General features: G+C 34.1%; 1 protein-coding gene and 1 pseudogene across 6 annotated transcripts in view; one reads left to right on the forward strand and one right to left on the reverse strand.

The window, feature by feature from the left end:
- Positions 1-26,703, forward strand: part of TCF12 (transcription factor 12) — a 328,904-nt gene that overhangs the window by 103,989 nt on the left and 198,212 nt on the right. For all 6 annotated transcript variants that reach the window (XM_074366183.1, XM_074366185.1, XM_074366186.1 and 3 more), the window contains one exon: positions 23,502-23,575. In XM_074366183.1, coding sequence (XP_074222284.1) covers positions 23,502-23,575 — 74 coding nt within the window. The remainder of the gene's footprint in view (positions 1-23,501; positions 23,576-26,703) is intronic.
- LOC105080471 (L-lactate dehydrogenase A chain pseudogene) lies at positions 20,946-22,300 on the reverse strand (annotated as a pseudogene).

Raw genomic sequence — 26,703 nt, forward strand, 5'->3', positions numbered from 1 at the left:
ACATTTTAAATTAATGATAGTAACAAGTAAATTGATTTTTTCCCCATTTGTCTTCCTTCACCAGTGGAATCAGTATCCAAAGAAAGTTCTTTGGCAAGTGCATAACCTGACTGAAATGTCAGAGAACAGATGGAAAGGAGTTCCACAAGAATTGGCTGAATAGTAGGAGTTTGACTTTCTGAAAAAATAGCTTTCCTGGCTTTCCTTTCCTCCAGAAGTAATATGAGGAAGAATTCGACCTTCAAATGAAGGAACAACTGTTTTTAGGCTGGTATTCAGTAGGAGGAGATAAAAGCCATTTCAGATAAAGTCTTAACCCTGTGATTTATTTATTTGTGAAGAGCTCAGAACATTGAGGCTACCTCATGATGTAAATACAAAAAACAAAGTTCAGAGTCAGTAAAATTCTTTTGAATTTTCCTGATAATATTGCTGCCTTGATTAGTGTGAAAAGTTGCATATAGTATCATTAACTTACTTATAAGATGAATTTGAAAACAACTGAGTTTATTCATGATTATATAAACAGGTATTGTAAAAGTTGTTACAGTTAAATTCTTTGCTTTATGTGCATGTAGGGTATCTGTGCACATTGTTAAGTCTCAACATAGAGTGCTGAAGATCACTCATAATTATTGTTACATAAATCCCTTTACAATTATTAGTCCATTACATGATCCACTCCTGTGAATCTATAATGAAGCTCTCAAGTATCAACTTTAACAAAGTAAGCTATCATTTTCACAGTTACATGAGGAATTTGAGGCAGGAGACTCTGACATTAAGTATTGGATAAAACCAAAAATGTGTTGGAAGAAAGTAGAGATAAAGAGAAAATTGAGCGTTTTAGCAACCTAACAAATTTAGCTGTGACTGCTGGGGCCATCTGATTACTCAGCTTTTAATACATTAACACTGAATATGATCTTCAAGATGAAAACTTTTGTGTATGCTATTGAACTGAATAATTCTTCCTCTTATTGCTTTTTAAATTTTTGGGTGGAGAAATTAGGTGCTGTGTCTCTGTTTTTTTCTTTTGGGTCCCTGTAAACATACTTTGCAAGCCTTTGCCTCCATAGGAACTAATTGTGGTGATGGAAGCTAAACTGTTGTTTCATGCTAATTTTATAATGTGTATATACTGCAGAAGTTAGACAAAGAACTAAGTTAAACAAAGATCTAGAGCTACTGCCAAACCTAAAAACAACAATGGCACAAAGAGAACAGAATTCAGGGTCCAAAGCCAACAAAATCCAAATGTAAATTTGCTAGTTGACAGGCATCACATGTAAATGGGCTTATTTTGGCAACTGCTGAAGTTAAAATACAAAAGACATCACTCATACAAAAGCAAAAGTAATTGAGGGTTTTTGTTTTTTTTTTAAAGAAAATGGTCTTTTGAAATTTATAGTAGCTATTTAGTTTGTATGAAGAATGCTGCTTTTCACTTTTGTTAAAATCCATTTATTGTTTACTTAGTCCCATTACTAGTGTACTGTCTTTCTTCATATTCCTGAAAGTTATTTTGGGTGACATAAGAAGACATGACCATTACATCAAAAGTTTATTGACACATTTGTTTTTTTAAAGTCTTGAATCAGAGCTCATAGTTAGAATCCTTTCTTGGTATGTTTGCAGCATATTTCATATTGTGAATGTAATTGCCTCTTCCTTGCCTGTGTGACATTTACTGAATGTGATTACAAAAATGCCTTTTACCTTATTTTATGGCAGGGAATAAAATAAAATGAATCCCTAGCTAGTTGTCTGTCTGACTCAGTTATAGCTCATCAAATGGCCATGGGTGAAGGGAACTAAAAGGAGGAAGGTTTCTTTGAGGATTAAGTTAACAAATGAAAAGTTAAGGAATGAAAACCAATTGTTCTTACAGAGATAAGTTACAAGAAACTGGCGTCACTTTTCTATATGTTTAAAAAAGTGATTTCCCCTCCTTCATTGGATGATATTATTTGCATGTAAACATTCTTTCTTATGAATTATTAGGTATTCTTTTTTCTTTTAATTGTTGTAAAAACACATTAACATGAGCTGTGCCCTTTTGAAATTTTAAGCGTAAGTACAGTTGTTAACTGTGTGCACATTGTTGCACAGCAGATCTCTAGAACTTTGTCATCTTGTGTGGTTGAAACTCTACCCATTGAACAATTCCCCATTTCCCCCTCCCTCTAGCCACTGGCAGTTATCACTCTACCTTCTGCTTCTGTGAATTTGACTACTTTAGGTACCTCATATCTCATGAGTCCTTCTGTGACTGACTTATTTCACTTAGCATAATGTTCTCAGGGTTCATCTGTGTTGCAGTATATGACAGGATTTCCCTTTTTCTAAGGCTGAATCGTATTCCCTTTTATTAACGTACTGAGTTTTCTTTATCTGTTCATCCATCAGTGGGTATTTATCTTGTTTCTACCTCTTGGCTATTATGAGTAATGCTGCATGGACTTGAGAGTACACAGATATCTCTTTGAGATTCTGTCTTCGGTTTTTTTAAGATAAACACTCAGAAATGGGATCGCTGGATCATTGGTAGTTGTAATTTTAATTTTTTGATGAACCTCTACGCGGCTTTCCTTCATAATGTTACATTCCTACCAGTAGTATACAGGGTTCCAATTTCTCTGCATTCTCGGTAATACTTATTTTCTGGGATTTTTTTTTGTTTGGTTTTGTTTGTTTGTTTGTTTGTTTGTTTTCTATAATAGCCATCCCCAAAGGTGTGAAGTAATATCTAATTGTTATTTTGATTTGCATTTCTTTGATGATTAAATATCTTAAGAATGTTTTCTTACACTTTTTGGCCATTTGTATGTGTTCTTTATAGAAATTAAGTGTTCTTAATTCATTTAAAGTAATATTTAAGTCGATGAAATTTCAGTGAAGTAAAAGATACTTAATTTCTTGAAGTCCTTGTGATTACATTTGAATTAATATATGATTGAGAAAATATATTTAAACGTATAAATGTATAAGTGATAAAGTATGTTAGAATGGAAGTAGTTCTGTATTTGCCTAGTGATTGTTTTGGGTTTATCTTAAGATTTTTTTTAAAAAACCTTATTTTTAAATTATATAAACTCATTAAAATTTTTAATATTACAATAATATAAATTTACTTCAGACAAATTGAAAAACAGTAAAAAGACAATAATAATCCAGTTTTTCAAATGAAACTATTAGTACTTTTTGTATTTCCCTCAGTATTTTTCCCCTTAGGCATTATTTTTAAATAGTTACCATAGTAAACATGCAATTTGTACCTTGCTTTTTTACTTAAAACTATGATGGAAAGAAAATTTTTATTAAAAGAAGGTTAATAGATAAAAGAGGAAAATAAGGTAAAATATTTTGTACATTTAGATTGGGCACTTTCAAATTGGAAGCAGAAAGAAAAAGCTTTTAAACTAAATGGGAAAAATGTAAAAGCAGAGATGATAGTTGCTAGGAGGAGAAAGTGGAATTAGTAATTGTGATATTGCATAGAGATTAACATAGACATGAGTCAGAACATGTTACATTAAATCTGTACAGTAATGAGCCACGTGACTCTACTGTTTTAAATTTTTTGTTGTCTAAGAATTTATCTGCGGATTTTTAAAATAAAGTACAGTTTAACACTTCTTACATCATTGCTTAATTATTTTTATTTTAATGAACTTTTTGTTGATTAAGTAAACTCTTCCAGGGCATACACATTCTACTTGTTGAATAATTCCATGCTCAGAGTTCCAAATTTGTGACTGATTGACCTTATTAATTTTTCTTCTTTTCTAAAGCTGTTCTAATTTTTTTTTATCAATCTTGCTTTTATGCATTTTTGTGGTCAAAATTACATGCATCTTTACATTGTTAGAATTAAAGTTTTTCATTCTGACTTTCAGACTTACGGGATTTTCAGGTTAATTTCTTCTGAGACTATTTTTGGGCAATATCTTATGCTTGAAAAGAATTCAGTATTTTCCAAGATTCATAGATTTGTTATGTTTCCCACACAGATACATGTCTTCAGGTCTGGATACAAAATGAAAAGAAATATGTGAATGAGGGGGAAACTTCATCTGTTTCACTGATTTTTAGCTTGCTTGATCATTTTTGGTGCTGATGGCCTATCACTTGGAAGATGTTTTAGCTTTTTAGCAAGTAAGAGAAACTTGTTGGTGGGGGAGTGAATGCCAAAGTATGATTCCTAACTCATAGTAGATCTTCAGGAAGTGGTTATTGAATAGAAATTGTTATATTGTGGAAGCAGGTATATGTAAATAATTGTGCAAAACAGTGACATAATAATATTTTCTATCATATGTTACCTTAATCTTTTAACAATAACTCACTGAAACATTGCAGGGAAATGGTTTTGTGAAGATAGATAATTGTAAACACTTAGAAACTACTACATGCAAGATACTTTCCAATCGTTTTATATGCTTTCTCATTTAAGTAGGTACCATTGTTATCTGATTTTCACAAATGAGGAAACGGAGGCAAAGAAAAAGATGTGACATATAAATCATACAATTTGAACTATGTTTGACCTACTCTCTTGAATCCTTCCTCCATTCCCCTGTTACATGAAGATACAGCCGTCCATCAGTATCTGTGGGGATTGATTCCAGGACCTTCCTGGAATGTCATAACCCATGAATGCTGAAGTCCTTTCTGTAAAATGGCATACTTTCTTGTAACCTACACACATCTTCCCATGTACTTTCAATCATCTCTTGATTACCTGTAATACCTAATACAGTATAAATGTTGTCTATGTAAATAGTTGCCAGTGCACAGCAAATTCAAGTTTTGCTTTTTGGAACTTTCTGCAACTTTTTTCCAAATATTTTTCCATCCATGATTGGTTGAATTTGCAGCTGCAGAGCCTGCAGATACAGAAGGCTGACTATACTATTTCTTTTTTATTGTCTTTTATTTTTGTCTCATAAAAGCAGGTAAAAAAATGAAGTTGATTTGGCATAAACTTGAATGTCCTTGCAGCCTGAGTACCTTTACAGTGGACACTGCATTGTGTCAGTGTTCTACTCTGTGATCGTACTTTGGGAGATGATGTCATTTACGATGAACAGTCATTCATGAGGAGTTTTAAACACAGAAGATTACTGCCCCATCAGGCTATCATTATTCCAGTCAGAGAGGAAGAGGAAATACCACAAATGGGAAATACAACTTAGATCCTGTCACTTCATTAAAGAGCAGATTCCCACCTTCCACAAATTTCCTCAAGTGGCAAGATTACTAAATGAGTTTTCTAATAGTGAGATGAAAAGGCCTTCCCTGCATTTTCGGACACCTTACCTTTATCAAGCATTTACTTTGTGACAGACACTGTATTAAGTGCCTAATAAGTATCATCTTACTTAATTCCCATACTCAGTCTATGAGTTATACACTATTATTAAACCCTGTTTTATAGAAGAAGAAACAGACTTAGAGTCATCACATACCTAGTAAATGGAAAGGCCCTGGATTGCCACTTGGGTCCAGTTGGCTCTAAAGCATATTTTCCTGATACGGCTTTGGTAGTTTCCTGATAATGCTTTGTTGAGCTGAAAGGACAAAGTCAGAGACTAATTTAGAGATACTGTGTGTGGAAGGAAATCAGCTAGTTCCATTTTTCTGGTACTTTTAAACTTCTGAAATAAATACACTGAATGTTTAGAGTATGCCGAATTTTTTGTCACTCTGTCAATAAACAACTTTCTCTTACTGAAGGCACACCAAGGGAGAAATGGAAAGGTTTTTCTGGGATAGCAGATTTGGAAGCCAGTCTGATCAAAGAGAGGAATGCTGTTTTAAAAAAGTCTAGGGGAATAACTAGACAAAAGATTCAGATATTTAGAAGAGGTGAGACAAATAACCAGACAACTAAGATATTTGGTATTGTATGTGGATATAGTGCTGGGTAAACCAATGCAGTTCAAATCTTTTCATTTTGAGATTAGTAAGGGGATATATTGCTTAAAATTGAGTATGTATTTACTTGCTGAGTTGGTGGAAGACAGAGATCTGTTAAAGTATAGTGATTTTCTTTTCTTTTTCTCTCCTGAAGCAGCTCTGAACAATTTATAAACCCCTGATACTTTACCCGTCTTTCCCCCATCTTGTTAGTGACATAAATGAGGAGGTCAAGAAGCTAAGTCTAGTACATTGCTCATAGGCAGAAGTCTGTAAACTATGCATTTTATCTTTACATCTTCTTTGAGTTGAAGGTTTTAAGGAAATGATCATGGCTAACTCAGCCAAAAGCCACAGAACAAAATTAGAATGAATGGGTTCCACCTTCAGGAAATACTGCCAACTAAGAGTATTTTGCCAGCATTTTACCATTGACATTACTACTTAAAAGACATTCTGATGATATTTAGAAAATGTTTAAAATTATACTGATGAGTACAAACAGACTATTTCATCGTAGATGTTTATAGAACAATATTGTGAGATTTTAGCCCTTTGCCTGGATTTCAGGGTTAGCAAAGAAGTGGTTCTATAAACCGTTCTGTTAGGTTAGGCTCTCTTCTATTTGTATCTTGATTACCATCTTGTTTTCAAAACAACTGAACAAGATAATGATTTCATATACTTAAAACTATCCAGAAATAATAATTTGAGTAGCTTAATGGAGATGCTTAACATAAATTGTAATGGAGGTAAATGACCACAAATTGAACTCACCAGATTTGCATTCAAGTTGATATTTTTCACTGATCTGAGGAAATTTTTGCAAATTATTTTCCACATACGTATTCTACCTAACTTTTTCCTCTGTTTTACTTCTGATGCTCAAATTACATGTATTTTAGGACATTTAATATGGTCTAGCAGGTAGCTAAGGCGCTATTCATTTTCCCAATATTTTTCCTGTTCAGTTTGACTGCCCATTTCTTCTTCTGGTTCCAGTTCATTGTTAAGATTATTCAGCATATTTTTTCTTTCAGATTTTGTTAATTTTAAATTGTAGAATTTCCATTTTCAAATACTTTACTGAGTATAAAGTCTTTGGATACTTATAATAGATGCTTTAAAATCCTTTCCTGCTTATTCCAACATCCGTGTCATCTTGAGAGATGTCTGTGTGGAATTGGTTTCCTAGGGTTTAGGCCACATTTTAATCTCTCCACACAACTATTAATTTTTTATTTTACGAAAAATATAGAAGATATATTGTAGAGGTTTTAGTATTTCTTCTTCTGCAAAGTTTTGTTTTTGCTTTGTAAAAATAAGACGTTTTTTCGTTATTTGTAAGTAGTTACTTTATGTCTTTGGTTGATTATCTTGAGACTTGATCTAATGCTTTGTTAAGTAGTACCCAGCAGCTGGAGCTGAAACCTAGATATGACATTTTCCTTTCTGTGTTTCCCACCTTAATTTCCAGCCACAATTTCCAAATTCCATTTTCTGGCTCCTTAAGGAAAGAAGATAGTGGCTTTCTCCTTGTCTAACCACTACATGGCCATTGATAAGTGTCCTCATCGAAAAATCATATAGATTTGAATCTTACATAGAGAGTCTGGTTTTGTTTTTTTCACTTATCAGATCCTTTTCGATTTCTGCCTACTTTTGTTCACTTTTGCTTGCCTTCAAACAGTTGATTTTGAAAATTGGGTTCACAGTTTATAATTGTTATTTTCAGTTGAATAGCCCCAGGAAAATGCTCACTGGAACATTTTGTTATTTTATAAAACATTTTCCTCACCCCACATGTATCCTTTGTACTCCATCCTAGCCAATTCTCTACCTAAGAAGCAACCACAGTATTTTTATTACTGTGATTTTGCTTGTTTTCCAGGTCAATATATAAATGAAATAAATCTTCTGTATCTGATACCTTAAGCATAATGTTTTCAAAATGTATGCATGTCGTTGTATGCACCACTAGCGTGTTTCTTTGTATTGCTGAGCAGTATTGCACTGAGTGAGTAAACCTCAGTTCTTTTATTCATCTTTGTTGATGGTCACCTGGATTGTTTCCAGTTTTCATTCTCATGAATATTTTGAATATTTGTGTAGAAGACTCTTTGTGAGTGTACTTTTTTCTCACTTTGTCATATGGGTAAATACCTAGGAATAGTAGTGTTGTGTCAAAGGATATATGTATTTTTACCTTTTAAAAAACTGCCAGTTTCCCAAAGGGTATCATTTTACATGCCCACAGGCAATATGTAAGATTTGGGGTTCACATCTTATTTTTCTGTCAAGATTATATTCTTTTATATAATAGAGGTCATTTTTAATATGTATTTTTGATTTCTGATAATTTTGATAAACAGTCCTCTATTTTTAAACTAAAAATACTCTTGAGTTAAAGATTTCAAGAGTGATGTACTTTATTACATTTTATACATAACTTTTTCACTAGTTTAATAGCTCCAAAAGTTGGATGGTGGGTAGCATTTTGATGTAGTTATTCATATTTCTAAGTTGTAGATGTTTTTAAATATGTATAATTCAATTTTTTAAGGGCTGGACACTGATTAAGAGAATTCAAAATTTAGAAATCTGTACATGGCAGTAATTTTTGCTTGCATATTACTGTAACAAATACACATGCGTGTGAACAAGAAAGGTTTAGTTCACTCCATTTTAGAGCGCTGTGCTAATGTCTGGAGTTTCAGTTCATTGTCTTCTTGACGCTGTGCTTTGGTCATCAGTTGCATCCTTTATGAAGGCTCCTTTTCAGAAAAAGACTCCCTGTTCATCAGTGGGACTGAGGAAGGTGAATATAAATAAATATATAAAATAAATATATAAAACTGCAGAAGATAAATAAAAAGCTGTAGCTGCTACTAGAGAACATGTCTTTATATTAATTAGCAGTGTCATTTTGTATATAAAAACTTTTTCACTGAACATCTTCTATGTGTTCAACACTGTAGGTAGCACAGAGCTGAATGTGGCTTTTGCTTTTAAATTAATTTGAGACCACACATTGGATGGTGTTCATTAAGAACAATGTAACTTCTATATTATGCAATGTAAGTGTAAGTATTAAAGAGGTTGGGCATGTTGTATAGCAGAGGTGGAATTTAAAGTGAACATTAAATCAGTAAGACTTAATTAAATGTAGAAGAGATGGAAGTGCTAAGAGAAATAATAAGAGCAATGTTCCTGACTAGTACTGTATACAGTGAGTATGTCTCATGGTTACAGTTGAGAGTTTGAATGCAAAATACTGAATGACAGCTCCTTGAGAGCAGGGTCTCTGTGTCTTGTGCATCTCTGTATCAGTAGTGCCTAGAGTGCTCCCAAGATGATGACACTATGTATGCCATAGTAGGTAATTCATGGTTTTGACTGTTAGGGTTGGAAGAGGGTGAGGCAGTTGTACCTGGGTTTCTAAAGACTTTAAATGTAGGAGGGACAAAAACCTAGCACAGTTCATAATAAGCATCTGTAGAACAGATGAGTAAATACTCAGTTTCAGGTTGAAGAATTTGGGATTTATTTTGTTGGCAGTTGTAAAATCTGGAGATAATGTGTTTTGAAAGATTTTTATAGGAAGATTACACTGGCAGCATATCATAAGCAGATGAAGTATTTTGAAATAGTGTTTTAAGAAGATTCAGAGAGGTTCTAGTAAAAGTATAAGCAAAAGAGTCCATGAAAGCCTCAAAAAAAAAGGTGTTAGTAGAAATGGAAAAGCTGCCTCAGGAGACATTCGTAAAGAGTATTCAGTATAGGGATAGTGGAGATGGAGGAGAAGAAACATTCAAAGATGATGCCCATTTACAAGTCTAGTTGACCTGAACTATTATAGTGCTACTTGTAGTATTAGAAATATTAATTATTAGGGTCAGAAGGCATTTGAGGAGTAGGTGAAAGGTATATGAAAAGTTTAAGTTTAGTTTAATATATGATGAGTTTGAGATGATGACAGGAGAACCAAATGAAAGCTTCCAGCAGGAATTCAATGATTTAAGACACAAAATACAAAACTAAGCTTCAAGCTGGGAGTATGCATTTGGAGATTGATCATTCAAATAGGGTAGTCAAAAATCATAAAACTGCATGAGCAGTCCAAGGGGTAGAGCATAAAATGGGAAGGACTTAGAATGAAGAGCAGGTACTTTTAGTTTTTCACACAGAAGGGGAAGTGATTGATAAACAGAATAGGAGCTCAAAGGTTAGTGTCAGCAAATTCCAGAGAGGCAAGGTGATAAAACGATTGAATGCCATAGCAGTGTTTCATGTTCATTGTCTGTTTTTGTAAATAAAATTTTATTGGAGCACAGCTACTCTTTATTTATTTATATTTGCATATGTCTGTTTTTGTGCTATAGTAGTAGAGTTCAGTAGTTGGTACAGAGAGTGTATGGCCCACAAACCTTAAGTATTTACTGTCTGGCTGTTTACATGAGAAGTTTGTGGGCATTTGCTCTAGAGAACTAAGAAATGAAAACCAAGAAGGGGCCTTTCTACTTTGTGATTAGGATAACCTATAATGACCTGAAAGAGTTCAATTTTATCTGTGTGCCTGGTATTGGGTTCTGCTGGTTTGGTCTAGGAAAAGGCTAGATATTAGCAAGAGACTCATTGATGAGGGAGTGCATAAATTGAAAGGACTGACGATGGTCAGTATAAACTTTCCTTCTGTGAGTTAAGAAAGAAACGAATGGTAGTTTGAAGAGTATATGAGGAAGAGATTTTAAAATATAAGGAAAATAAAAAGGAAAAATTCTTAGAGAGTTCCTTTGGGAGAAGCAGTGTGTTGCCATTACAGGAATTAATGGTCTAAGACTTGAATGTGCGGAGTACACAGGCCTCATTACAGGAAATGAATAGAATTGTTTGTGGAATTAAGTTAAGAATAGTAATCGCTCACACAGCTGTTTTTAAATAGCACATTGTGTTAGGTAATCAGCAGAAAATCCACCAAAATGTACTTGATAGTTATGCAGAAGCTGCTTTATTGGTATTGACTTATGATCCTAATGGGTACCATAAAAACAAACAAACTAACTAAAAATCTCTGTATGCAGTTTTCACAGTGGTATGGTACTGTATGTTTTTTGCTTTCTGTGTAAGTTGCATGTAATGTTTTCATCTTCCTTTTCCCACCACCTTACCCAAATACAATTGTCTTGTTGAAGAAGAGCAACAGCATGAACTTTATGAGCTCACAGAGCAATGAGGTGTGTTGTCATTGAAAGGAGTAGTATCTATTTGATTGCTTCTTTGTTTGTTTTCCTCCCTAGGCAAAAAAGAATGTTTTATTGTATGGTTGGGTTTAGGTCTATTAATTTGTTTTCTGTTTTTTCTATCCATTGTCAACTGCACTTTTTCCTTTTGGATTTGGCTGTTTCTTTGGACTCCATTTTAATTTATTAGTTGACATTTAGTGATGACTTTGCTTTCTTCCCCACCACATTGGTAGATTCTCTAAGGTTAATGTACATCATTAACTTTTTTCAGTCTAGTTAGAGTTAATATTATATCACCTCAGATAGAATGTAGAAATGTTGGAAAGTTAGGTCTATTTACGCCTACTCCTGCCTTCATTTATGCTATATTTAACATATTATTACAGCTAGATACATTGTTACTCCTGTGAGAGAATATTACAAGTTTTAGATAAATAATTGTATTAAAGACGTTGAAAGGAAAAACAGTGTCTTCTGTTTACTATTTCTGATGTTCTTTCCTTTCTCAAGAGACAAGTTCCTCTCAGATAATATTTCCTTCTGCTTGAAGAACCTTTAGTATTTATTGTACTGCAGTTTTGCTGGCAACAAATTCTTAATTTTCTTTCAAAAATGTATTTTATTTCCATTTTTTTTACAATTGAAGTATAGTCGGTTTACAATATCGTGTCAATTTCTGGTGTATAGCAAATAGTTCAGTCATACATATACATACATATATTCATTTTCATATTCTTTTTCATTACAGGTTACTACAAGATATTGAATATAGTTCCCTGTGCTATACAGTATAAGCTTGTTGTTTAACTATTTCATATATAATAGTATCTGTAAATCTTGAACTCCTAATTTATTTCTTCCCACCCGTTTCAGTTTCACCCCTTAAACTGATAGTCATGTAAGTTCAAACACATCCTAAAAAGAATGAGAAAAAGGAAAAGAAATGTATATTTTCTTGCTCCCCTCTCCCACCTTTAATGATTTTGATGTCCTTTACATCTTCATGTTTATTCTAGTGCAACTCATTGTAGTTATCACATTTCTAGTTATGGTTTTCTCATTTCTATAGCTTCCTGCTTCTTTTTTATTTAGAGTAGACCTTTCAATATTTCTTTTAGGACAGGTTTAGCTGAATTCTTCTAGTTTTTGCTTGTCTGTGAAATTTTTTCTTGCTCCTTCTATTCTAAAGAATAGTCTTGTGGGATAGAGTTGGTTGCAGCTTTTTCTCATTGAGGACTTTGAGTATAACTCCCTTCTGGCCAGCAGTGTTTGTGTAGAGAAATCAGCTGAAAGCCTTATGGGGGTTCCTTGTAACCAACTCTTTGTTTTTCTCTTGCTACCTTTAGAATCTTGGCCATCTTACTTATAATATGTCTTGTGTAGATCTGTTGGGGTTCTTCTTGTTTGCGACCCTCTGTGGGACCCTCTGTGGTTCCTGTACTTGGTTATCTGTTTACTTCTTTACGTTTGGAAAGTTTTCAGTCATGCTTCAAATATATTTTCAATCCCCCTTTCTCTTTGTTCTCCTTTTGGGACCCCTATTATGTGTAGGTTGGCATGCTTTATATTATCCCATAGGTCCCTTATATTGCTTTCTTTGGTTTTTACTTGCTTTTCTGTCTGCTATTCTAATTGAGTGAGTTCTGTTATCCTGTCTTCTAAGTCATTTATTCATTCCTCTGTATTCTCTATTCTGCTTTTGACTGCTTTTAGCTCAGCTCCTGTCTCAAGATTTTCTCTGTATTTTTGGTTATCAAAAGTTTGACTGTGGTATACCTAGACATGGTTTTCGGTTATCAAAAGTTTGACTGTGGTATACCTAGACATGGTTTTCTTAATATTTATCCTGTTTGTGTTTACTGAGTGTCCTTAAATTTGTGTCTCTTAACCATGTTTGTGAATTTTTTGGCCATTTTTTCAAAAAATTTTTTCCTACCATATTTTCTTTGTTCTCACATTATGTCTATGTTAGACTTTTCAGTGTCTTCCTTTAGGTCTCTAAGACCTGTTCACTGTCTTTTAATTTTTTCTCTTTTTATCAGATTGAATTATTTCTATTCATCTGTCATCAAATTCATTCACACTTTACTCTGTTATCTCCATTCCTTTCTTAAACCCATCCAAGATTTTTTTTTAGATTTTTGATATTTTAATTTTTATTTCTAAAATTTTCATTTGGTGTGTGTGTGTGTGTGTGTGTGTTTTTCTCTGTGAGATTTCCAATCTTTTTGTTCATTATGAGCATATGTCCTTTAGTTCATTCGTTATGTGTAGTTAAGGTATCTGGTTTAATGCTCTTGTCTGGAAAAAAATCTCAGCATCTTGGTCATCTTGAAGTTGGCCTCTTCGAATCTTTTTCCTTGAGATTGGGTCACATTTCACTGTCAAGGAATTTTGGGTTGTATTATACTGTGAATGTTATTTGTGGAAATTTTGGCTTCTTTCGTGTTCCTCCAAAGAGTTTTGTTATCTTTGTTTTAGTGAGCATTGATTGGATTGGACACAAAGTGAAAACTCTTATCTCGCCTGAGGTTGATAGCTGCTCACATCTCAATTTGAGTTGATTCTTTCAGCTCCAAACTGCCCTGTGAACTTGTGCCTTAGGGCTCCGCCAAAGACTTCAGCAGTGAGAGAGAGATGCCAAGAATTTGGGACTCCTCTTTTCTGCCTCTCTTCTTTTTGGGATTCTGTCCTTAATTTCTGGTGATTATGGTTGTCCTGCTCTGTCCTTTTTTCCTTCAAGCCAGAAAGACAGTAAGTTTTCTGTTGGAATTTTAGTTCTTGCATACTGTGGCTGATGCTTGTCTGCAGAATAAAGCTTTAAAATAGGAAACTCACCTGTACTGATCCCTGAAACGTTCACTCATTATGGTCTCTTTCAAGTTTATATTACCATCCACAATCAGCCTGGTTTTGTTCACTCTCTAGTTAGACCCTTTAGGTTTACTCTTAAGGTAGAGCCTTGAGGTAGTTGTTTTATATTTATATTTGTTCTCCAGGATTCATAGTCGCTGTCTGTCAGAGTTTACTGCATCATGTTGGAAGCTAAGCTTAGTAGTTCAGTTTTGAAATTTTCTCCAGCATATTTTCAATCTGTTTAAAAGTAATTTTTTTAAAAAAAACAATACTTAAAAATAATAGTGATTATTATTTACTAATTCTTGAAGATCTACTTAAATTGCTGGATATCACTCTTCTATTTTGGATATTTTTTTAACCCATCTTTAGTTACTGAATTCTTATGACTGTCATGTGAATGCCCTAACTTTCTATGTTCTTTAACCATTCAGTAATCATTGGAATGCAGAATACCACACTTCTGCTGGGTACCAGAGAAACATAGAGATGAATAAGACATGTTCACAAAGTTTTATTGGTAGGATATACATGAAAACAACTATCAGTGTTGAAGACAAAATAAATGTAAATTACTTTCTGAAGAAGTGTGATTAATTTAGACCTAATTGATGGAGAACAGTTCTCAGAGGAGGGGACATTTGATCTTAGTCTGATTCAAAATTCGAAACTCAATAGTTGGGGGGAAAGATAAGGGTGGACATTCTAGGGCTAGGTAACAGTAGGAGTGGAATATGAATGTGTGACAAGTCTTGGCATGTTTGAGGAGTGATTAATGTCTTGATGAGGCTGGAGCATTGCGTTTTCAGAGGGATATAGTACACACTGAAGCGGAAAAAGTAGGTTGACGCCACTTTGAAAAATGCCATGCTCAAGAGTGCGAATGTTATTCCTGAAGCAGCAGAAGATCACATTTGAAAAGTGAATGGATGTGATCTGACTTGTGTTTATAGCGTGATAAGTGTGCTGGCAGTGTTAACTGCAGATGGGAATGGGAACATAGTAGAAGAATAAGTAGTACACAGGACCTGAACCAGAGTACTGTGTATGTGAAGAGAACAAATGGGATAGTTACTTGAAATACTGCCAAGGTAGAAATTAATACAGTGAGTAACTGACCAGTTAAGGGAATTTGAAAGAAGTGTTACCAAATTTAAGAGAATCATTATATTTCTAACCACATTTGTAAATGTCACATCATGTAGACTATACGAAACTTTTGGAAACATTTTTTATTTAAAATTACTTTTATAGCTGTGTACTTTAGGCTGTACTATAGTGAATACAAATTGATTTTTCTTAGCACATGTGATGAGGTCATTTCAGAGCTGTAGTACTTAACATCTGTGTGTGGTTTAGCCACCAAGCCTAGTGAGGGTTTAGGTTTCTCTAACACTTTGTAATTTTGGCTCTTTGGGGATACTTACTTGTCTAGTTCATAGAGTCATTTACAGTCTTTAACTGCTTCTCACTGGAATTTTCAAACTACAGAATATTGGTTTTGATTATTGTCTAAAGAAGAAAGGTAAGCTAACAGGGGACCAGTTTCAGCACCATTTTTATTAAACTGATTATATTAATTTAACTTCATACATTTATTTCTTCCACAAATATTTATTAGTACCCACTGTGTGTCAGGCATTGTTCCAGGCACAAAACACATAACATTGAACAAAAGAGACTACATCCTTGTTTTCATGGAGCTTTCAGTCTATTGGGGAAAAACAGTAAATGTCCACCCATGAGCCGACATTTGAACTGAGACTTGGAGAAAATTAGGGTAACAGACCATTCAGATATCTGGGGGAACCATTTTGTGAAGAGGAAAGAATGAGGGATAAGGCCCTGCGGAGGAAGCATGCTGGGTGTGTTTGAGCAAAATCAGGGGTCCATGTTGTTCAAGTACAGTGATACAAGAGAATGATTATTAGGAGATGATTAGTTAGAGAGGAGGGGGCAGAACCCATGGAACATTATAGACCAGTGGATTTAATTCTGAGTGAGATGGGTAGGTTTTGAGCATAGGATTGACATGATTTGAGTTGTTTTGAAAAGGTCATTTTTAGTTCCTTTATAGAGAATACACTCTGTGGAATGGGCAAGAAGGAGACCCTTTAGGAGTCTGTTGCCATAATATAGGTAGATGATGGCTTGGACTAAAATGATCGTGTTAAAAATAGTGAGTCATAGACTTTGAAAATGTTTATATGGTAGATCTAACAGGATTATACTATCGACAAACTGAGTAGGGACATTTTTTGCTGAGCCTTATCCACAGTTGAAGAAGAGGCACCAAACCTTTTAAAAAGTGTGTTGTCCTTCGTGCCTATATGGAAGAAAACACCTGGCAGTATTGTTCAGGGTGCAGTGCTTTGTTACTTAGAGAGGAATATTGCAGTTGCTCCTCAGGTTCTCAAGTGCAGTGGGAGGGCTTTTCTTTCCAGAAATTTGGCAGCTAGTTTAGGGGACTTTGGGGGATGTCTTTAGAGCTTTGTCAGGGTTAGAATTTCTCTTCAGACAGTCAGAGCAAACCTCAACATACCAGATCGCTGGACAGTTCCCAAGGTGGTACAAAATACCTGCCTGACCTCTGAGAACTTAGTTTCAAAGTCTGCCATTAGGCATTTTCTGTTTTTCTTAAACACATAGACCTCTGCCTTTTCTTTATGACCTACTCTCACTTCTTTGATTAAGTCACTGAAACATCCTGTTTAATTATATCTTTATAGGATATTCATATACAGTGATGTAGCCAATAACTATTTGAAAGTTATTTTCAAAATTTGTCATTTTCTTGAAATTAGCCATGTGTTTAATTACCTTACTCTAGTGTACTTATTTAGTACTTATAGTGTACTTCGGCACTAGAATGCACTTACTTGTAAATCTTTCTTCTCAACCATACCAAACAGAAATTGCAATTGAATTTTAAAAGATGATCTGAAAAGGTGCTTCCTTCTAATCTTTTTACTTTAAAAAGGATTAAACTGTTTTATTTGACAGTTCATTGTAAGAATCTCAATTTTTATTAAATAAAACTCTTTAACCAATGTTTTATACTTCAGATGAAACAGCAGTTCTTAACTTCTCTTAAATTTCCTTACAATTTCAGTATTTCCATAGTTTTTCTCTAATGTATAGATAAAGACAAAGGATTTGACATTATATTCTAATTGATTCTATCTCATAGTGAATTTCTGGAAAAACACGTTGGTAGATTTTTACCATGAGTATCTGAAAATCTAAAAAGTACAATAAAAATGGTGGTGGTGGGTTTTTAGTTGTATATTTTTTGTAGTTTATTATAGCCTTTGAGCCTTATCTAAAGGAATATCATTACTCCACACAAATAAAATAGTATGAAGAAACTATCGAAGAGACACACCCATAGCTTTGTTATCCAACATAGTTGTCTCCAATCAGATTTCTTTTATCAAATCATCTATCAAATCACCCTATAGCAGGTGGCAGTCCTGCAAAGTTCATTATCTTTCCTTATTTATAACAGTGTTAGGATTTGATATTTTTGAAGTACATTTTACTTGCTAGAATAAGAAAAACTTGATTTCATTGCTACCAAAAGCTCTGTGTGTGTGTGTAACAGAGACAGAGACAGAGTGAAAGAGAGGTATATAATCCCCTGTGCTCAGGCTCTCAAGTTCATGTATGTTCCTTTTCCATAGAGGTAGACCCTCAGGCATAATACCAAGCAAAATGGCTGTATTGACTTTTTTTTTTTAACCAGCTTTGCTGCAGAGATATCCTAACTACTCTTCTCTCCATTCTTTGTTTTGTAACCCCCCCTTTTCTTTCATTCCTTCTACACTCACTTCTCATTATTACCTGAAATATTTTCCCAGTTCCAGATCTGTTTCTCCCTTTGTAGTAGTTGTAGTCTAGAGTCTTCGGTGGTAGGTCTGGTGGTGGCAGGTGGGAGAGAAGGAACTGGTCAGCAGCTTTGCTCCTTATTGACCCCTTTTACCTCCAGGTAGGTCTTGTCTGAACCTCACCAAACCTTGAATAATGCTTTATATACACAAACTCTGTACTGTTTGAGCTCATATGAGTCCCAGATCAGTGGGAAAATAGGTGTATGGGGTATAAAAATGTCACCCCCCCAAAAAAAAAATCTGTTTCCAGTTTTTTCTAATGGTTAAAAACCTAGAGAAGTCTCTAAGACCCTGTGCTAGGAGAGTGAAAGAAGGGATAGGATAGAAACTGTGAGATAATTTTATACTGACTCAAGAAAGAGAGCACTTTAGGTCAAAAAAGATGGTGATAGTGGAGAGAGCAGGTAGAGTAATTAATATCTTAGTTCTTCATAGAAAAGAAAGTAATGCCAGATGTTGAACTTTGCCAAGTTTACTTCTTCCTCCAAAAGTCTTCCTCTCTGACACCTCAAAAACTTGGTTCCACCTTTTATTCTTTCTCCAGACCCTCAGCATCTTAGAGAAGTGCCTTATGTGTAGTCATTTATGATTTGCTTTCAGTTACTTTTCCTATTAAATGTTTTACAAAAGAAGGAAGCAGATTGTTTCATAGAATTCACAAGCCATTGTTTTTAGATGTAGGGTCTAAAATTTAATGTTTCTTCTTTTCTGGAAAATATTAAATAAAAATAGCATACCTTTTAGAATGAGGACATGGAATCAAAATATGTATTGTTTTTAATTCATTCCATTCAGAAAAGCAGGTACTTAAGAGAGTCTGTATATAAAAGATTAAAAAAGAAAAATATCATTTAAATCTATTATTGATTAACTCTTTTAATTTTGTTGAATAGAAATAGTATAGATTAATTAGAAAGTTAAACAAGGCTCAAAGTGTTTATACCATTTAATTATTTAAACTTTCTGTTAACGTCTACCATTTTAATCTGTCAGCTGAGGTACTAGCATCTCAAAAATTACTGAATCGGCATGCATAAACTAGAAGTAGGAAGGAAAGAAAATATATGACAATGGTGATTCAGACATATCTTAATAGAAATTTCCTTCTAATCACTATTGCAACTGTGATGTATTTTCTTACTGATAAATTTTTTCAGATTTCGATCAATTTGTATAATTTCTGTATTAAGTTTATTTTCTGTATGTAATTTTTTTTCCTGGTTACCTTGGTGTTATGGCTATAGCTTTAGAAAGTTTATTATTCCTGTCATTATTCTATGTTTGCACAGCCATTGTCTTCAGCAGAAAGGAGCCATTGATGCTGAAGGATGACTCTTGCCTTTGTCAGTGCCAGCCACAACCTTCTACTCAGAGTCTGGCTACATTAACAATAAAACTATAGAGCTCTAGGTTTAAACCCTAAACCCTATGATATTGCATAGCATCCTTTGAGCCCCCTGCATGTCCAGTGTCACTGGTATGTAGTACTCTTTAGCTGATGGCTTATTAATTACCATTTTATTTAATTAATCTTTTTTTTTCTGATAAGTATTGAGTATATATTTTCACAGAATTTCAGTTATCACTTGAAAATTTTGTCTGATACATTTTCTGCAGTAGGCACCTATCTTTTCTATATTTTCTGTTACAAATGTATTTAAAATATCAAGTAGGCCTCATATTTATTAATTATTTGATATAAGACAATTCAGTCATAAAATGAATTGTTTTCATTAGAATAGGATGATCAAATAAGTTTGCATTGTATGTTCTAAATGTTCATTGAAAGTTATGTTTGCCCCTACCTCCAGGCCCACCATTCTATTTTTTGTTTCTATGGATTTGACTACCCTAGGTACCTCATATAAGTGGAACCATACCATATTTGTCCTTTTGAGAGTGGCTTATTTCACTTAAAGTAATGGCCTCAGGTTGTAGCATGTGTAAGGATTTCCTTCCTTTTTAAAGGCTGAATAATATTCTATTGTGTATGTATGTGTGTATGTATATGTGTGTATATATACATGTATATATACATGTATGTGTGTGTGTGTGTATATATATATATATATATATATATACATACACACATATACACACCACATTTTTAAAAATTCGTTCATCTGTTAGTGGACACTGGAGTTGCTTCTACATTTTCGCTATTGTAAATAATGATGCTGTGAACATGGGTGTACAAATATTTGAGACCCTGCCTTCAGGAGCCAGTTTACTTTTGCTTTTTGGCTGTGTAATATTTTAAAAAATCTTAACTGATAGAAAAATAAGTTAAAAATGGAAAGCATAATCTTTTTAAATAAAACTTTTCATGAAATTCTTTGCAATTTCATAAGTAATTTTATAGTAATGGATTTTGTAGGTTAATAGTAGTCTTTGTCTTAGATTGGATCTCATAGGAATCCTATCTGCTGTTCTGCAGTGTTGATTGCAAAGGTAATGCTTGGAAAATAGCCCACAGGTAATTGGATACTGGAGAAATGGTAACAAAGTATTTTTTTATGTGATACTCCCCAAACTTGTAGAATCTTTCTTTGTTTTTTCACTGTTCAAGGTTTATTTGGTGTTTTAGTTGGTATGACACTTGGATAGTTGGCTGTGTTATTTATGTAGAGTTTTCTTTTTATATTACATGGCAGTGTACACTATTCTGATACATATAGTACATAAAATAAATTTTTTCTTTAGAACAGTTATGCACAAGACTTGCAATATTGGATTTATACATTGGATCCCAGGATGTGCTTAATTGGAGAAAAAAAAGTTGAACTAAGCATCTTGGCTAAAGAACCAGAAGTTATATAACACACAGTAAACACACATTGGTTTGAAGGGCAACTGCAGCATCTACAACATTGGCAGTGGTGCCTCTTGAGACAGTGGAACTATTTTGCACCAACCAGTTCAGGTCTACACAAGATAAGTACCATCCAGGATCAGGATATAACTGCTGGGTTTTATGAATCATTCTTATTTCTAACTGTAGGAAGTTGATGTTTTTCCTAGGCTGTCCTGACATTACTTCTTTAGTCACAGGTCAGATAAAAAGGACACTGTGTGCTACCTCCTACTAAAATCCTACTGTAGCCTAGACAGTGAAGTAGTAAGATGGTATTAGAAGACTTTAAAACTGCAGCTCTTTCTGGATCCCCAAAAGTATATCTGTACTCTTCTTCAAACAGGCCTCTTCTTTAGGAGTCACAGTCACTTTCACAACATCTGAGATTCCATTCTGTCCCAAGATGCAAGGAACACTAACGAAGATGTCATCTTTTATTCTATAGAGACCTTTAATCATGGTGGAAATTGGATGCACCCACCTAATATTTTTCATTATACTTTCTGCCAAATCTACCAGCCAGTCCACTGGCCCAAGATGTCTAGCCTTTCAGTTTGATCACTTCATAAACACTGTCAACCACGTGTTTGTGAACCGCTTTCCACTGTTCTTTATCTGCATCAGTGCCTAATTCAGGGTGCAGATTCTTCAGGGAGACACCAGCAACATTTACTCTACTCTATACAGGCACACTAGAGTCTTTGTGCTCCCCAAGGATCCACCCATGACAGCTTAATGGGGTGAACTCTCCCAAGCTTCCCCCCATCAGGTAGCAGAACGGGGCTGAATCTAGATTGTAACCACTTCCAATAACATGGTTTTGGGGAAAGCCAGTCATCTTCCCAGCCACATAGGTCAAGAAGATATCCACTGGATTGGAAACCACAAGCAGCTTGCAGTTTGGGCTGTACGTTACAATATTAGGAAGATGAATTTAAAGACGTTTACATTATGTTGGACCAAATTAAGATGGCTTTCTCCCTCTTGCTGACGTGCCCCAGTTGTGATAATTACCAGCCTGGAGTTTGCAGTCACATTATAGTCTTTGCCAGAGACCGTTTTTGGTGTTCTAAGGAAGATACTGCCATGTTGGAGATCCATCATCTCTCCCTTCAGTTTGTCTTCCATGACATCAATGAGAGCAATTTCATCTGCCATGTCCTTCATTAAGATACTGATGGCACAAGCCATGCCAACAGCACCAACCCCAACAACTGTAATCTTACTCTGGGGGACATGTTCCTCCTTAAGAAGATGCTAAATCAGTTGATCCTTGAGAGTTGCCATATTGGACTTAGAACCAAAAGGAATCGGGAGTGCACGTCCGGCGGGAGGGCATCGGGGCGCCCAGCGTTGGATCCGGACTTGATGGCTGCTCCTCCGGTACTGCGAATCTTTCTTAAATCTAGAATTTTAATAAGACTTCTCCAAGAATGAATAAAACACTGTGTTTTTTCAGATGTAATCTGTGTGTTTTCAAATCTTTTGATTCATTTGAAGTTGTGCCTGGTGTGTTGTCTATAGTAGGTACCCATCTTTTCTCTACGCTGTTTTTGATACAGAAAGTACAGATTCTTAAAACGAATAAATTAGGGTTCTACCAACTGAACTAGTAATTAGTGTATTCTACTTTGGATACTGACTTTCTTTTCCTGCTTTTGTCACCTATTCCTTCATTTGGCAGTTCTGTCCCTGTGAAAGAGTCTTGGGAATTGTTGCTAGTTACTGAAGAATTTGTAGTATTTGATTTATCATAGATCACTTCTCATTGAAATCACAGAGGACTTCCAGGAATTTTTTTTTTTTAAGGAAAAAAGGTTCTAAGCTTAACAGAATGTTGTCTTTGTAACATCTAGAGTTTTCTCATGCGAGAATGAAACAAAAAAAGTCAGCCATTTGTATTTCATCATAGGAGGAAACTCAGAGGGGTTGGGAAAGTATATCCAGTTAGAAGTCAAGGATGAATAAGTCTGGTCCTCAAAACAGAAAAGAGAGAAATGGATGGGTTGAGACATCTCCACGTTTTTCAACTTTTTCTGGGGATTGATTGGAAGGTGAAAATAATGGAGCCAAAGCTTCAGAAGGTATATTAAGGAACACAGTGAACTATTTTTTTGTTAGCGGTTACTAATCCTTCTCACTTTGAGTTTTCCTTTGCAGTTTTCCTATGAGTGAATCTACTCATTTAGAGTCAGATTTTAGAGGAGATTTTAAAAGGATGAGTTGTCATGTCATTTTGTTTAGTTCTGATATAACTAACATTGATTAGATACGATTTGATGCAGTTTAATTTAGTTTGATGTCTTCAGTTAAGATCTCATCAGTAATCTGATAGAAATAGTTTATTAACTTGAGCAGTTGTTTGACTTGCTTCATGTTCTAACCCTTCCTCACATTATATTTTCATAGAGGTAGTACTCAACTATAGAAAATTGGGCAGTTCATCTACTCTTAAGAGTAGCAATGGTGGGAGAAAGAGGTGGAGAGACCTAGGTTGTGCCCTATTTTAAAGTCTCCAAAGACCCATTTTAGTTCTGGAATTTTGCACTGTATATAGGGCATTGTATAGAGCATTAATGAAGATACATTGTAACTTACTTCTGCAGGTTTCTGAGACAAGGATTGATGCACAGCCAGTTTCAGTCAAATGCATATACTTATATTCTCTGCTATACCATACAGAAACTGTCATTGTATCCTTTTGGATTTATATCTTTCATTTTCTTCTCTCCTTAGGTATGGATGAACGAGGAGGTACGACATCTTGGGGAACAAGTAGTCAACCAAGTCCCTCTTATGACTCATCTAGAGTAAGTTTGTTCATTAATCCTTGATTAAAACTGTAATGATAATTTGACAGAATAAGTACATTCGTTCATATATGAATTCTGTTTCTTAAGAGAAGTGAAGATTAACTTACTTTTATATAGTAATATTCTACTATAGGACTATAGTAGATTACCCAGTACCTTCACAGTAGGTTTAATTCTTTTCATTAACTGTCATGCTTTGGGAGTTTATTTTATCTCCTACAATGAAGGAAAGGTGTTATTTCTACACCTTGACTACTTAACAGTACTCTTTATTAAAGTTGGAAGAGCTTTGAATGGCTAAGTATTCTCCAGATACAGACATTTTTCTTCTTGTATTGTTTATTTGCTTTGAGAGCTCTCAGAGTACCAGCTTCCAGTCACCTCTTTCCTGTTCTTGCTACAGTAGTCATCAGTCATTTATATCAGGGATTCCTATAGCCCTGTCTCTTGAAAGCATATCAAAACAGATATAATAGATGACATTTCTTGATTGGCAGTTAAGAGAAAATAGGACCAAACTAATATTCTACCCCCTGAAAGGTTAAAAGATTAGAGCCTTTTCAAGCAATAAACAAACAAAAAAAATCCCCCAAAACTTTTTAAAATGCTACTGACAGGTTGATAATTAGACCAAAGAATCAGTAAAATTAAACACTGTGTGGTTCCAGACTCTGCAGTAAATTCGTGAGGTTAAGAGATACCTTTTCCAAAAGGTTATACTTTGAATGAATAATGAACTACTTACTTCTCTCAGAATTAACCAAGAAAAGATAGACAAACATAAACTTTATGGGCACTTAACTCTAGAAGCAAATTGTTTTAAGTGGAAGAAAACCTGAATAATATGATAGGAATTCATGGTCTTCCATGTGGATTACACTGTTTTGCATTGAAAAATGCTGAGTGAAAATACGTGTTAAAATATGTGGTTTTGCTATTGTATTTGGCTGTAAATATGTTTAATTTATTTAAAATACTTTGAGGAAGATCTGGGATAGTCATAGGGAATGCGAGAAACTATAGAGAGAGTTGTTAAATATGGGTTTTAGTGTTTCCCTTTCTGGAATCAGTGCTGAGAAAGCTGGGTTGTTGTGTAAAGAGCACTGTCCTGGGTAACGTGAGACTTAGATCTACTGTTGTCTCTACTATGAACTTGCTGTTCAATCTTGGACATGATGGTTTATATTGTAATTAGTTAAGCTGGTTGATGTCCAAATTTTCTTCCACCTTTAAAAGTTTTTTTTTTTTAATTTTTCGAATAATGCTGTGAATAGGAAAGATAGGTTTCCTGTTTAGATTTTGAAGTAGGAATTTTATACATTGGAGGACACAAAACTGTTTATCAATATTGGATTATTTTCTTTCAGAGCCTTGAGTTACTATGTGATAACATGTTATCTCTTAAAATGCATTAAATGGTGCCTCTGTACCTTATGTTTACTTCTCTTTCAAGCTTTCCAGTTTTTTCTACTTGAGTAATGAATACGATTTTCAGAGAATAAACTGTAATAATATATTCAAACCTCTACAAAGTTCATGATCCTGAAATTCAGTTTTCCTTTAGAGACAGACTTCAAAGCAAATCTTGCTGTTCTGTTTGTTATTTGATCTATAGGTCAAAGATGAATGCTGCTTTTTTACATTTTTTTTTTTTTGAGTATATATTGTATAGAGGGAAGAATTAGATGGATTTTATAGTTGTTTTTTATTATAAAAATTCAGATTAATCTCAAGGTATTCCCAGTCTACCATACAACAATATATATATTTATATCCCCATATATAAATATAGATATATACATGTGTGTATTTATGTATAAATGTACATTTTTTTCCCTATCTGTCTGCTGAGCAATCAGAGCAGTGATTTCTTTCTATTTTTGTTCCCATCAAAATCCTCTCTCCCACTAACTTTCCTCGTTCTGCCCCAGTCATAATTTTGAGCTAGTTAAGATGTTATATTTTCATACCATTTATTTCTCCCCTGAACTCTTCTCACCAAGGAGAGGTATTTGTTATCTTTGAAGCTGCCCTCAGCACTCTTTTATAAGAATATTATCAACTTTTTGAGTTTTATTACTAAAGATTTCACCATCTTGACCGTGTTTCTCCTAATCATAAGCATAGATGGATATAATTTTGTTAATAAGAATCTCAGTTGGACAAAGTGCTTTATTCTCCTGAGTATTTTAACATGTTGAGTTTTTAAAATTTAGAAATAAATGGTATTAACTAAAAACCAGTTTTGACACTTTGTTACTAAAATTATTAACAAGTCACTTTAAACTTTAATGAAATTACAGGTACCTTTATAGAAATTATGTGAATGAAATTTATTTAGACTTTACCATACTTTATAAATAACACATTTCCATCACAGAAAATTACATCATTTAATAAATAATTTGATTTTACTTTATTAAAAAAATTTTTTTTAACTTTTTGTAGTGTGTGATAAAAGGTATTTTAAAACTTCAAAATGAATAGTTTGGTGAAGTTATAAAACATATGCTTTTAATTTAGATGAATTCAACTATATGAGTTGCTGTTCTCCGCATTCAAGACTATGAGGGAGAAAGAATAATTTTTTGCAGCACTGTAAAACCATATTTGGCACATGAACTCTATTAATACTGTATTACTATATATTTTAGTGTACAGAGTTGCCTACACAAATCATGAAGGTTGAATTCAATATTTAATAACATTTTAAGTGCAGTTTTTGCTGTGTGTACTTTTTTGCCTAATAATTCCTGACTTTAAATCTAATTCTAAGATTCCAGTTCACTCTAGTAGCCTTGATGCATAAGTGAGTTCCACTGGAACTGTATCATTAAGAGGCCACAAACTTCTCATCATTGAATTAGTCACATACTTATCCTTTCAGAAGTAAGAGAAGTCACCATTGCAGAGTTCTTGTCTGGTGTGTGTGCCTTGTTTTTCCCAAATCCACCAGAAAAATAGCCTCACTGTACAGTGGTTGGTTGAATTTCTGGTTATCGGAACTACCCACAGCATATCATTCAGTGCAGAGTTTCGGCTAAGCAGACACAAAAATAAACACTGTACCTAACAATGGATAGAGAAGAAATGGTAGACATAGTCAGAATTCTTAGGAAATGATG

Source organism: Camelus bactrianus, chromosome 6 (genome assembly GCF_048773025.1).
Source record: "Camelus bactrianus isolate YW-2024 breed Bactrian camel chromosome 6, ASM4877302v1, whole genome shotgun sequence".
In the NCBI taxonomy this organism is placed as follows: Eukaryota; Metazoa; Chordata; class Mammalia; order Artiodactyla; family Camelidae; genus Camelus; species Camelus bactrianus.